This window comes from Rhamphochromis longiceps, linkage group LG7, assembly GCF_057381845.1.
Source record: "Rhamphochromis longiceps isolate RC_006_pf linkage group LG7, R_longiceps_female_GT1.1, whole genome shotgun sequence".
Lineage (NCBI taxonomy): Eukaryota > Metazoa > Chordata > Actinopteri > Cichliformes > Cichlidae > Rhamphochromis > Rhamphochromis longiceps.
Genome location: NC_140563.1, coordinates 50,276,397 through 50,289,552, shown reverse-complemented (window position 1 = coordinate 50,289,552; position 13,156 = coordinate 50,276,397). Strand labels below are relative to the sequence as shown.

General features: G+C 42.9%; 1 protein-coding gene across 6 annotated transcripts in view; it reads left to right on the top strand.

The window, feature by feature from the left end:
• LOC146666214 (putative E3 ubiquitin-protein ligase HERC1) overlaps positions 1-12,152 on the top strand; it is a 42,289-nt gene extending 30,137 nt beyond the window's left edge. For all 6 annotated transcript variants that reach the window (XM_085414106.1, XM_085414105.1, XM_085414104.1 and 3 more), the window contains exons 47-80: positions 15-274; positions 393-445; positions 545-742; positions 1,279-1,444; positions 1,546-1,795; positions 2,269-2,497; positions 2,584-2,858; positions 3,357-3,484; positions 3,659-3,786; positions 4,131-4,358; positions 4,615-4,742; positions 4,960-5,159; positions 5,268-5,373; positions 5,498-5,629; positions 5,781-5,879; positions 6,020-6,193; positions 6,282-6,566; positions 6,670-6,735; positions 6,847-6,972; positions 7,065-7,203; positions 7,423-7,604; positions 7,835-7,990; positions 8,083-8,205; positions 8,293-8,395; positions 8,640-8,809; positions 8,899-9,037; positions 9,126-9,295; positions 9,411-9,580; positions 9,810-9,975; positions 10,074-10,150; positions 10,247-10,499; positions 10,659-10,811; positions 11,188-11,493; positions 11,598-12,152. In XM_085414106.1, coding sequence (XP_085270232.1) covers positions 15-274; positions 393-445; positions 545-742; positions 1,279-1,444; positions 1,546-1,795; positions 2,269-2,497; positions 2,584-2,858; positions 3,357-3,484; positions 3,659-3,786; positions 4,131-4,358; positions 4,615-4,742; positions 4,960-5,159; positions 5,268-5,373; positions 5,498-5,629; positions 5,781-5,879; positions 6,020-6,193; positions 6,282-6,566; positions 6,670-6,735; positions 6,847-6,972; positions 7,065-7,203; positions 7,423-7,604; positions 7,835-7,990; positions 8,083-8,205; positions 8,293-8,395; positions 8,640-8,809; positions 8,899-9,037; positions 9,126-9,295; positions 9,411-9,580; positions 9,810-9,975; positions 10,074-10,150; positions 10,247-10,499; positions 10,659-10,811; positions 11,188-11,493; positions 11,598-11,783 — 5,724 coding nt within the window. In that variant the 3' untranslated portion in view covers positions 11,784-12,152. The remainder of the gene's footprint in view (positions 1-14; positions 275-392; positions 446-544; positions 743-1,278; positions 1,445-1,545; positions 1,796-2,268; positions 2,498-2,583; positions 2,859-3,356; positions 3,485-3,658; positions 3,787-4,130; positions 4,359-4,614; positions 4,743-4,959; positions 5,160-5,267; positions 5,374-5,497; positions 5,630-5,780; positions 5,880-6,019; positions 6,194-6,281; positions 6,567-6,669; positions 6,736-6,846; positions 6,973-7,064; positions 7,204-7,422; positions 7,605-7,834; positions 7,991-8,082; positions 8,206-8,292; positions 8,396-8,639; positions 8,810-8,898; positions 9,038-9,125; positions 9,296-9,410; positions 9,581-9,809; positions 9,976-10,073; positions 10,151-10,246; positions 10,500-10,658; positions 10,812-11,187; positions 11,494-11,597) is intronic.
• Positions 12,153-13,156: the final 1,004 nt, after the last annotated feature.

Genomic DNA, 13,156 nt, shown 5'->3' with positions numbered 1-13,156 from the left:
TATGCCCCTTTTAGGCTGGAGAGGAACACAGTCAGATGGTTAAATGTGAGCTGTGCAACACCCTCACCTTGCAGTTTAACAATCACATAAAGCGACGACACCCAGGCTGTGGGCAGAGTGCTGCACGTAAGGGCTATGACAGCACTGGGGCCTACGTGGATGTTTGGTTCAAAGGGGAATGTGGCTCCAACTTCCCCTTCTACCTCCTCTGCAGCACCTGCAGGGAAAAGTACCTGGCTGCAAATCCAAGCAATCCAAACTCCAAATATGAAAGGTACAGGAGATAATGTACAGATGGGAAATGGTAGACTCATGGAACATGCTCCACATGTATTTTGGATTTACTCTTTTTCTCACTTTTCATCATTGTTGTGTCCTACTTTTTGCTTTAGGGTTAAAGGCCTGACATCAGATTTAATTGGCCAGATGGACAGCACATCTGATGGTATGGAAGGTATTTTTTATCTAGCGTGAGGTACAACAGAACAATTATCTTTGACTTTATAATGAATATACAATATGAATGGCCCTTCTGCTTGTGTAGATGACTGGGAGATGAGCCACCAAGATGAGTATGACACAGAGAAACTGACAGGACTGGAAGATTTTGGGCTCCTGCTCAGACCACTCGGTTTGACTGAGAAGAAGTTGGTACCAGACCCCATTGCCTTTACAGAGCCAGATCCACTTGGAGCGCTAGTTTACAGTTCAGCTTGTCCTTCAAGAGCACCTGTTCCCAAAGGTATTATTTCATTTTGTTTTGTTATACAAAGAACCAAGTGCTGTAGTTTTTTAAGTTAAAACAGAATTACAGAACCTTGATGCATAAAATGATGTCTTTTAACAGGTACAGAACTGAAAAACAAAATGATAAAAAACAAAAATGTGTCTGCAGACTTGTACATAAACTGCCAGGCATTCACAAAGAATCAAGCCATAAAGACTCAGAAGCTTACTGTCCACTGTTTTTTATATTTTGGTGAATGGTTTGCTAAGTTTTTCGACTTGTAACACACGCCCACATTCCTTCTGTGCATGTTGGCAGCAAGACCCCAGGATCAAAACCTAGTTTTATTCACTGCTGGGTGGTGATTCATCGCTCACTTATCATAGCGCGACATCTGAAACACAAACAGTACTTCCAGCTGTCTGTTTGGATCTAGGATTGTGAATATCTTGCACACCCACACTACATAAGTGTTCTTAGGTTTTACCGTTCCATTCAAAATCATGTTTTTCCTTTTAATTAAAATGTTTTTACGTATTTCTTCCCAATAGGGAATGCCCTTGTCGAGCAGAAGACCTCTTTGAGCCTCGGACAGCAGGCAGTATCACTGAGGGACTCTCATGATAGACTGAAAGCATTAAGGAGAGTCACATCCACAGCCCAGATTCTGCTTGCTTACAGCATCGTGATGAGAGCGCTGTCCCAGACTGCCTCAAGGTTAGTATGATTATAAAATCAACAACATTTTCTGTATTCTTTTTTAAAATTTATTCTTTTGCTGAGTAGTTTCAAGAGTCCTTTCCTATTGTCATCTTCAGTGCATCAGTGAGTAGCCAGTCTAATGGACTTGAGTCCTTGGGTCTGGCAGACATCCGTATTCTGGTGCGTTTGATGACTTTAGCGGCAGGTGGCAGGGCTCACACCTGGGTGGACGGTCGGTCCAGTATGAGAGGGCTGGCGACAGATGGCAGCAACTCCACCTGCCTCACTTTTCTTACCTCAGCCATTGGCAGCGTGGTGTCCCACAGTCCTACTGCTTACAGAGAGCTGGTGGAGATATGCACTCAGGTTAGTTTTCTCCTGTCAGTCTGCTGATTATAGATAATTCAGGTTTCTGAGTTCTAAAAGCTTGATAAAGTCATGTGATCTTGTTTAAAATCAGGTTCAGTTGAGTCTTATGTGCAATTTTGGTGTGTAGAAGGTTTAAGTAATTATAGCCTCCATGGACATCCAGTAAAGGATGTCCTCTTTAAATCTTTATTGATGATCTAGCTGAGTGTTGTCTATAGATAAAGATAACTCAAGTTATACGAGAAAAGTAAAAAATTAGTGTCCCAGTATTTTGCATGAGTCACCAAAAAACGGAAAACAAATACAAATGCTAATAAACTTAATCCTATTTTTTTATTTCATAACTACAACACTTTACTCTTGTTTGACTGAACACAAACATCAAAACAATATTTGTTTATTAATATGGTTTGCCTGAACTTCAAGTAATTCTAAAAATGTGAACGTATGTTTAACGTTATTTCTGTTAGGACCTGATGGCAGCAGCTACAGGGGTTAATATTGGAGCCATCAGTGACCCACAGCAAAGAGCATGCCTGAATGCCAGCTTAACAGCTGCAAACCCGGGAGCCCAGCAGCAGAGGGACTATCATGACCAGACGCTGCCAACGTTCCTGGTCACACAAAGTCTGGTGTCCCTGCTCACTGAAAAGAGCCATCACTGTTACACCCCAGACAAAGCTGAACACGAGACTAATGGTGAGAGAGAGCCTGTTTGTTGTACTGGATGCACTGCGTGTAATGATTTAATGCACTGTTACTAAAATAGCTCTCCTCTGGCTCAGATGCAGGAAACCAGGGGGGCTCTTCCTCTTTGACTCCCTCCTCTTTGCCACACCTCAGTGCCAAAGTTGGCCCTCTGGAGCTGGCAAATGCATTGGCAGCATGTGTCCTCTCTGCTCGGCTAACCAGTAAACACCGCCAGTGGGCAGCACAACAGCTGGTGCAGGCTTTGGCTGCCACAGGAAGGGACAGTTCTCATCGACCTCAAACATACAGCGACTTGGCTGGTGACCTGCGGAAATGCCCCCTTAAGAGACTGGAAGGACATTATAACAAGGTGAGTCATATGTGCATCCTTTTTTTGTTGTTGTTGTTTTTTGTGTGTTGTGTAAGATGTGTTTTGTGGTTTGTTTTGCTGGAAAGATTGAGTTTTAATCTTCTCTATTACCATAGGCCTGTTGCTAAAAAAAAAAAACCACCACTTAGAATATAAATGATTACACTCACAGCTGTAACTATGACTTTATAATACCTTACACTGCTTGGGATCTTGCATTTCCCAGGTAAATGTGAAGTATATAGTAAAATGAGTTTGCATGTTCTCCCTCTGCCTGTGTGGGTTCACTTCCAGGTACCCACATCAAAGACATGCTCAGTGGTTGATTAGTAATTCTGTCTCTGTGTGTTAACCCTGTGATGAACCTGCCTCTCGCCCTGTGATAGCAGGGATAGAGTCGATCCTCTTGTGGCCCTGAATTAGATAAGCAGTTAAGAAGATAGATGGATGAGTGGATGTAAATTAAACGTACATTTACACTGTTTCTCTTCTGTTTAGGTGGCCAGCTGTTCCTGGAGCAGTGAGCAGAGTTTGTTGGCTACATGTTCTCAGGACAAAGTGGTACAGCTATGGAGCATTAGCCACAACACCGTGGAGCTACAGACCACCTTCTCCTGTATTACCAGGTTATACTTTTTTGTAGTTTTGCATTTTATACACAGATTTCTCATTTTAACTACCAAATCTAACAAAGCCTTAATTTACATTTCAAAGTCTAATATACTTGCTCATAAAGTTTTAATTATACTGAATGGACTGGTGTTGCTGTAACGTGTCCTTTTTCCCGTTGATACTTGCAGTAAGACAGACCGATCAAGCAGTGAGAGGGCTGGCAGATGTCATCTCATGTCTCCTGTGTACTGGAGTACAGGGGGGAACTTTTTGGCTGCCCCCGAGAACAAACACATCAACATCATGAACATTAGAGGTAGTTCCTACAAGTCTTTTGTTTTTCAGATTTTACAGTTACTTGCAGCTAATAATAAAAACGTAAAATTTATATTTATGTTCTGTAATAATGTCAGATTAATGAAGAACTCTTTCTTTCAGTACTCTGCATTTTATATTAAAATTAAAAGGATAAAATAACTATATCATAATAATAAAAAATAAAAAATTAAGAATTAAATTAATAGAGAAAATGTAGAGAAAATTCTCACTTTCTGCAGATGAATATGACACGACTGACAATATCAAGGTACATTATTCTGTGACCTGTCAAACAAAAACACAGACTTTAGCCCATGTGACTGTGTTTCTGCTGCTTTTTAGGATCGCTCTGTCACGTGGAGAACCAGGGTTCTCGGATCACTGCTCTTTGCTGGGCTCAGGCCTTCAGTTTGTGGGTGCTTGACCAGTCTGCAGCCTGTAAGAATAGACCCGCTGAGAGCCTGTTGGTGGGACGGCTGGATGGCTCACTGTGCTGGCTGCAGGTCACAATGCAGGAAACAGACCTGCTTGTGAGGAGCACTGAACTCACTGCCTGCCACAGGAATGAGGGTAAGGAGAGTCTTACACGCAACTGTTGCTGCTTAAAAACAAAGCTGGTGACCAAAATTGAATCAATATATTAACAGGTGTTGAATCTGAGACACAGCTAAACTGTTCCTGCTTTAATGCTATGCTAACTGCCTGCTTGCTCTAAATTCACAAATATAAATTATGAAGACTTACAGACTTAAGAGTGATATCTATCAAATATTCTTAGTAAACTCTCATCATGCAGAGACGTGCAGTAACCTCATATGTCTTCTAGCTCCCCAGTGTGTAGCCTGGCACAGTGAGGACAAAGCGTTTGCAGCGGGCTATCCCAGTGGGAAGATCCTGTTGTCCACAACAGAAACTTATGAGAACGAGCAGCCTGTAGTGCTGTCTCTCTTCCAGGTTTGCCATCCACACTCACTCTAACTGCGATGTATTAGTGAGCACTGCAGAAAATTTGGTCTCGATATTGTGGCAGTTTTATGGGGGGGGGGGTTCTCTTTTAAAAAAATATAAAATAATCTGTCATGTTTTTTCTCTTTTGCTGTGCCACATGATTTCACTTTCCTAACATGAGATGCTTACTGACTGCTCATCTGCCCTGCTCTTTACGATATAGGACAGCGTGTGCTCCTTAAAGTGGGACCCCACAGGACACTTGCTGCTCTGTTTGGGGAGGTCAGAGGTAGTAAAGGTACTGGGACGCTCTGGGAGCTCCTGGGTGACCCTCCACAATCTCTTCCACACCAGTACTGTTAACATTGCCGAATGGTGTCCACTCCCTGGAAGAGCACCTGATCCCAGACTAATGCTGGCCGCGTATGTTTAATACAGTTTTGTAACATTTTAGAGAAGAAGAAGAAGAAAAATTCATGTAGGTTTCATGCTGATCATTGATTTCTGTCTTCCTTCTGTGTGGTTCGACAGAGGTTGTCAGAATGGCTCTGTGTATGTCTGGACACTACCACAGGGGGGCACTGTTGTATCGTTGCCCAGCATGTTGAACAGCCAGGAGAGAGACACTGAGACCAAGGTGAGTTTGGATCTGCTGCTAAAGCTCTTTGGTGCTGTTAATTTTATTTCGTTGCTTTCATAAAGTCACCTGTTTGTGTAACCAATTTTATCTTATGAAATCATCTTTCTTCTTCTCTTTACAGCAGGATAGTGCAAAGTGTGCATTTGTACTTCATGGCCACATTATGGCTGTGAAGTCCCTTTCATTTTGTTCCAGTGGATTAGCTCTAGTGTCTGGCGGGATAGGGGGTCTACTCAACATCTGGTCCTTACAGGTCAGAAAAAAAGATTATTTCTGTTTGCCCCTTAAATTAGTGCCAACATCCCTAATTATTAAGTCCATCTGCTTTGTGTGGTAACGAAGGAACTGCTTGCCGTGATTCACTGCAAAATTGTAATCCATGTGTTTCTTTCTGCTTGTTACAGGATGGTTCGGTGCTACAAACTGTTACCGGTTTGGGTTCAGCTGTCAGCACTACGTGGATACCAAACATGGGGGTTGCTGCCTGTTTTGGAAGGTCAAAGGTAATATGAATCCCTCAAAGCCCTAATGTGTGGCTAGTATATCTCATTTATTTCTATATTTATAATAACGTTAACATCTATAATCATTTTAATTCCCTCAGTACTGCTTGGGTAAAAATATCTGTTCTGTCATTTCCCAGGATGTTTTGTTGATCTGCTGCACCCCTGACTGGATCAACCAAAATCACGTGCTAGCTTCCTGTCGTATGGTCCTCAGAAGCCAAAACGTTTCGGGTCTAAATCGGGCACCTTGTTTGGCTGTCTTCCTGGAGAGGCTGCCCCTGCTGCTGCAGCAGCAGTACAACTATGAGCGGGTAATTTATTTAAACTGCATGTTGAAGCTATATTGGAGCTGTTTCATGTTCTGCAACTGAGACATGACTTCGAATGTCTTCTCTGCAGACCCATGTGGGAGCTGGCGACCAGCTCGTCCACAGTGCCTTCTTGCAGAGCCTGGCCTCCTTGACAGTTGGGTTGTACTTGGAGAAACACCTGTGCTGTTACCCACACCCGCCACACCACACTTACCCCGATGCTCACTCCTGCCCTCCAGAGTGGACCTGGCTAGTCACTTACGCCACCACAGTGCGCAGCGCTGAGGCTATAGCCAGTGGCACTGCCTTCCCTGAAGCCTTCATTGTTTCAGCATTTCAGGATGTGCAGGACAATAAAATTGCCAAGGCACTGGTGAGCAGGGACATTCTGTTTGATGCTGTTGCTTTGTCTCTATTATATTATAGTCTCTCTTGTATTGACTTCTTGCAACTTTATGCTCTCCTTTGTCCTTTAGGACAATAGCAAGTGGAGTTTCAGGATGGATGAGCAGCTGATGTCGTGGGCCACCAGTAGACCGGAGGTAATAGTTGTGCCATTCTTAAAAACAATTCAGGTGTGAAGGAAACGAAAAAGACAAACATTAGGCTGTTCGATTGACTGAAAGTGCTGTGTGCCCTCCTGTGTCTCTAAGGATTGGCAACATGGGGGAAAGACTGAGGTGTATCTGTGGGGCAATGGACGTTTCGGGCAGCTGGCTGGAATGGGAACCAATCTTATGATGCCTACACTGGCACCCTCTCTGTTACAGACACAGCAGGTACTGTTTCACTCAGGGTGCAGTCTTTGTTCCTGATTGCTGCTCTTTTATAATGCTACTTCACTTGTTTGGGCGATTCAACTGTCTTTCAGGTTGTGTGTGGTCAGAACTGTACCTTTCTGCTCCAGTCCAATGGGACTGTACTGGCTGTAGGAGAAGGACAATATGGCAGACTGGGCCAAGGGAATTCTGATGATCTCTATGTTCCAACTATTATCTCTGTTTTTCAAGGTAAAGTATTCCCAAAGGGGGTAAGAACCAGTCGGCGCTGGTCTGCTTTTGAATCTCTCAGTGTTTTGGTTTTTTGTTCGGGGTTTTTTGTCCTCAAGAGATTGGAAGGAAAACTAGTTTCCTTGTAGTACTGCAGTTGGATGTATTCGCTTGTAATTAGGCTTAACTGTTAATTTCCTCTAATTTGTATCAGTCTAATTTACACTTGTCTGTGGGCAGGGTACGTGGTGACACAGCTGGCGACATCTTGTGGGTCAGACGGACACTCGATGGCCCTGACTGAGACTGGGGAGGTATTCAGCTGGGGAGACGGAGATTTTGGAAAACTGGGTCATGGCAGCAGTGAAAGACAGAGGAGACCCAAACAGATAGAGGCGTTGCAAGGAGAAGAGGTCGTTCAGGTATCGAGGAAGTCTTTGCACCAAACTTGTCATGTGATATTTTAATGTTTTTTTCAATAAAGCTAATCATGAGTTTATTGTATTTTATTAAATGCAGCCACTGTTTGATTGCAGTGCTTCTTACTTTGTAGCTTTAAAAAAATGAATATTTTCAAAGTTCACTGACTGAGTGAATTTAAACACAAATATTTGTTGTCATAGATGAATTAAACACAGCTTTGCTTTGTTAGCTCGCTTGTGGCTTCAAGCATTCTGCTGTGGTTACAGCAGATGGGAAGTTGTTCACCTTCGGTAGTGGTGAATCTGGCCGTCTGGGTCAAAGGTCGACATCTAACAAAATGCTACCTGAAAGGGTGGCTGCACTAGAGGGATATCATGTTGGACAGGTAAATCATGGACAGCATTGGCTTTGAATGTAAAAGACTTTAAATGTCAATTTTTATACTGAAAAAAATCAAACTTTGGTTACGTTTCTCAGGTGTCATGTGGTCTCAGTCACACTTTGGTGGTGTCTCTTGATGGCATGGTTGTGTGGGCATTTGGAGATGGAGATCATGGTAAATTGGGAACTGGTTCTTCCACAGCAAAATACTACCCTCAGGTAGGTCAGCGCTACCAAAGATTCACTTTTAGGAATCCTGGAAGGACAAAAAGTTTATGTTTGTGTTATTTTTTTTCCTGTTTGTAGAAAGTTGAGCAACTTTGCAATAAGAGAATTAAGAAGGTCTGTTGTGGAACTCAGTTCTCTGTGGCCTTGGCCTGTGATGGACATGTCTACACATTTGGTCAAGGTACATTTTACTGTCAAATTCAAACATGTTATGTAAACCCAACAGTGTTTGCATTATTGGTTGAAATATTCTTTGCAAGCTTCCCTAAATCCCCAAAAGTTGATTCTGTGCATCTGGATGTTTTCAGTGGGAGACTGAAAATGCTTCCTTACCTGAATGATTGAGCGTACATCAAAAAAAATTTAAACTTCCTGCTACCAAGGAAACTAAAACTTACAAAAAAAAATTGCATTACTTTTTTCAGAGCGTGCGATTGGCCTGCCGGACTCCATGCTAAAGAACAAATCCTGCCCCCAGGTGGTGCCGTCCCTGGAAGGACTGTTTATAGAAGACATTGCTGTGGGCTCTGACCATGTGCTCGCCATGTCCTCCACTGGAGACGTCTATGCCTGGGGCTGCAACAGCAATGGACAGGTAATCGGCGTGCTCTGAAAATGACAGGCTGTGCTTACATTGCAGATTTTAACATCTTGCCATGTTGTGTTTTAATGCGTGTGTTCCAGCTTGGCCTCGGGCACACCAACTCAGTGAAAGAGCCCACGCTTGTCGCAGCCCTCCAGGGTAAAAACATCAGGCAGATCTCTGCTGGCCGCTGCCACAGTTCGGCGTGGACCACCCCCTCTACCTCGATGAAGAACTCAGGTACAGACACATACGGCGTTACATTGCACACACTATGATGGATGAATGGAAACACACCTGGTACTGCATGTTTTACTTTTATCTCCAGGTGGCTCTGGAAATTTCCAGTTAGGCTTTCCACAGTCAGTCCCTCCCCAGTACACCACTCTGAAAGACTGTAGCCCTGATGTTCTCAGCATGCGCCTCAGGGTACTCTACCACTTTTCTGATCTCATGTACAAATCCTGGAGGCTGCTCAACCTGGACACCAAAAGTCCGGTACCTGTAATCCCCTTTTTTGCTCTTTTTTAATGTGTTAAAAGAGTAATAAATACTTCCTGGCAATAATTGTGCATCTGTTCCTTTTTATTGTCCCTTCCAACCTTATATGCAGGTGTCCACTTCGCGCTATAATTCAGGAACAACAGCCATTATACGAGGGGAGCTCAGAGGCCTTCTATCACCCAAGGTCAACACTCTGCCTCTTGTGCGCTCGATTGGCAGAACAATGACCCAGGGCAAAACATATGGGCCTCAGATCACTGTAAAACGGCTTTCCACAAGGTAAGAATGACCATGACATTCAGCGTGTTGGCAGCATGTGAATGTCTTCAGGAGCCAGCTGGTGGAAAAACAGGACTTGGCCAGAACAGCTTGCTGTGTTTCCAATTGGCCGGCCAGGATTAATAATGGAATTTCAGGGCTTTTGTTTGGCACCTTTGTTGTTTTGACCTGTTACTTGTTCTGTGTGCCCATTAAAACGTCATATTCCCTCACTCTTACTCCTCTGCAGAGGGCGTTCGAGCAAACCCATCTTCGTGCAGATCGCAAAACAAGTGGTGAGCCTGAATCCTCTGGAGCTGCGGCTGCCGTCACGAGCCTGGAAGGTCAAGCTGGTAGGAGAGGGAGCTGACGATGCTGGCGGAGTGTTTGATGATACCATCACCGAGATGTGCCAGGTGGGGATGAAAGCCGCACATTAACATCAGCGATTGCTAATAATGCAGGCTGGAACGTTCTTTACTTTAACTGATAAATGGTAATGTGTTTACACCAGGAGCTGGAGTCTGGTGTGGTGGATCTTCTGATTCATACTCCCAATAGCTTTGCAGATGTGGGCAGTAACACTGACAGGTGCACATTTAAAATAAAAAAAATAAAAACATTTCTGAGTGTTTTAGAAGTGTAACAGAACACACAGCCTCTTGTACTAACTGAGTATCTTCACAGGTTCCTGCTTAATCCAGCGGCGCACTCGGATGATCACATGGTCCAGTTTCGCTTCTTGGGTATCTTGATGGCAGTGGCCATGCGCACTAAGAAACCTCTGGACCTTCATCTGGCTCCTTGGGTGTGGAAGCAGCTTTGCTCGATGCCACTCGGGGGAGCTGACTTGGAGGAGGTGGACCTGCTCACCTACCGCAACCTCCAAGGCATCCTTCACCTCGAAAACAGTGAAATCACTGAGGACAATTTCCATGTGGTAAGATATTGTGTGAACTGGGTTATTGCAGAATGAATTAATATTAATGTTTCCTTTACGCCTTCCTCCTGAGCTTTGTGTTTTTTTTCCCAAGTCCTTTATTTCTCAACCCTTCACCTTATTCCCATTATTATTCCTCTGTGTTATCTCCCTCTGAAGATGATCCCACTGGATTCATTCATGGCCCACAGTGCAGATGGAAGGCTGGTACCTGTAGTTCCCGGAGGTCAAAACATCTCTCTGACCTTTGGCAACCGGACTGAATATGTGGAGAGAGCTCTGGAATACAGACTGCATGAGATGGATTCCCAGGTTTGAAGTGTTGTGGGATGATTTGGCTGTGACTGGCAAAAATGTAGTCAAGTGTTAACATGAAAAAAATGTATCTGAGCATGCAGCCTGCAATCATACTGATCAGGTCGCTTATTTTATGCCTATAGTTAAGAGTAAATGTTTCATGTTACAAAAACTTTTGAGTAGAGTTTTGTATTTCATTTATTTAGTACATTTTTGTTTCAGTTCAGTTTATTTGTGTTTGCTTGTTTCATTTTAGTTTAATTCTGCTTCATTTTTTGTGCCCCGGTCTGCCCGCCAGCTTCCATTAGTGCTCGCTGCTCACCCTGTTTGTTGTTCTTGTTGTTCTCGTCCCTCAGAAGTATCAAAGCTGAGCTTGTTCTGTTATGTCCAGGTGGCAGCAGTGAGAGAGGGCATGTCTACCATCATCCCGTTGCCCCTCGTCTCCCTGCTGACGGCACAGCAGCTCGAGCAGCTGGTCTGCGGCCTGCCAGAAGTCTCCGTCGAGATGCTAAAGAAGCTGGTGCGTTACCGCGATATCACCGAGAGCCACCAGCTCATTTGCTGGCTCTGGCAGAGCTTGGAGGAGTTCACGAATGAGGAGCGGGTGCTTTTCCTACGCTTCGTCTCTGGCAGGTCCAGGCTGCCCTCCAACCTGACTGATATCCCGCAGAAGTTCCAGATCATCAAGGTGGACAGGGTAAGGAGATCACAACCAGGTGACGAAGCTGGTTACATGAACAAATACCAAGAGTAAGATTATTAAGGTTTGCTTTTTTTTTTCTCTCTGCTGCTCATATTTAGCCCATCAACGGACTTCCAACCGCTCAGACCTGTTTCTTCCTTCTTCGCCTGCCCCCTTACACGAGCCAGGCCATCCTTGCCGAGCGCCTGCGTTACTCCCTTCACAACTGCCCCTCCATTGACATGGACAACTACATGCTGACTCACAACACCGACCCAGCAGACAGCTCTGACACCGAGGACTGAAGCAGAAAGCTCCAGACTCCAACGGGGTGGTGAATGTTTTTCTCCGATGCCATGCACATTATGCACTGAACACAGATTTTTATTCACCAGACTTATACGGTTGTGATGTTTATATGTTGGTTAATTTAAAGATATGCGTAGATTTGAGTTTCTTTTCCAGCTGTGACAGATGTTGTAATTATTGCAGTGCTTATTCTGAATCAAAACTACTACAGGGAAAACAGTAAGATTTTTTTTAAAAATCTACGTGAATAAGCCACAGTTAAGGAGTTAAGGTGCCTGTTGTTCGAAAATGTGTAATAATTTATTGACCTCTGAAACATACTGTAATCAGTAAAACTGTAAAATAAAGAGTGTTTAAATAAGGAATATGTTGTCTAAATAACATTTTCAAGTTGAAGTAATGTAGGAATAAAAAACAAAAGATCAAATGTACAGATTCAGATTTTGAAATGCACATATGATGTATTAATTAAGTGAAAACAAACTGGTTTATCTTTGTTGTCTTTAAATGCACTTTAAAAAGTTTGGAGATCAGTACAAATGTTAAATGTAGATGCAAAATATAATGTGATGTGTAGAATTGACATATACCATTTGCGATAGAATTTTAAAAATAGTTTTAAAGATAAAAAGACATTTTCTGAAAGTTTGATCTTTAAGAGAAAATCAGAGGTCCAGAGTAAAGTGGTATTTAGAATCCCCATATATTCCCTGTAAAAAGCTCTATATGGGAATATTATCACTTTGAGCTTCAGATCAATTTATTGACGTTGAAGAAAAGGTCAGAGGTCAAATGTGAGATGATATTTTAAATCTTTAAACAGTACTTTCTATATGTTGACAATACCCACCAAACTTTAAGTTATAAGGCTTTTTTGGGTAAATTTTTAATCAATAAATAATTTAACTGACATTGAACGTTTGTGGATGCAAGTCGAATTTTAATAGCTTTAAATCCCTACAGGTTTACGTTTTATCACAATTCATCCAAAACCTTTGGAGCTGTTTACAGGCAGAGTGTTACGCATGCACGCGAATGCCACCAAAAACCAAACCTCTTTGGTAGCAGTAAATATCTACATATGCCAATGCAATATAAATCAAGTACAAATAAATAAATGGATACAAATACATACATGCATGATTGTGATTGTGAGTTATGTAACCTATTCCAAGGTAACTGACTGACAGCTCTGCTAAACTGCACTGAGACCGATGTGTTTAATCAGATTAGATTATTAGATTAGGATAACAAACTTCATTTTTTAAACAGAATTGAGAAACAATTTCCACCGCCCGTTACAAGAAGAACTCCAAAGCTCTGAATAAAGCTACACATTTGTAACAGAATCTAGCTGAAAACACAGTTT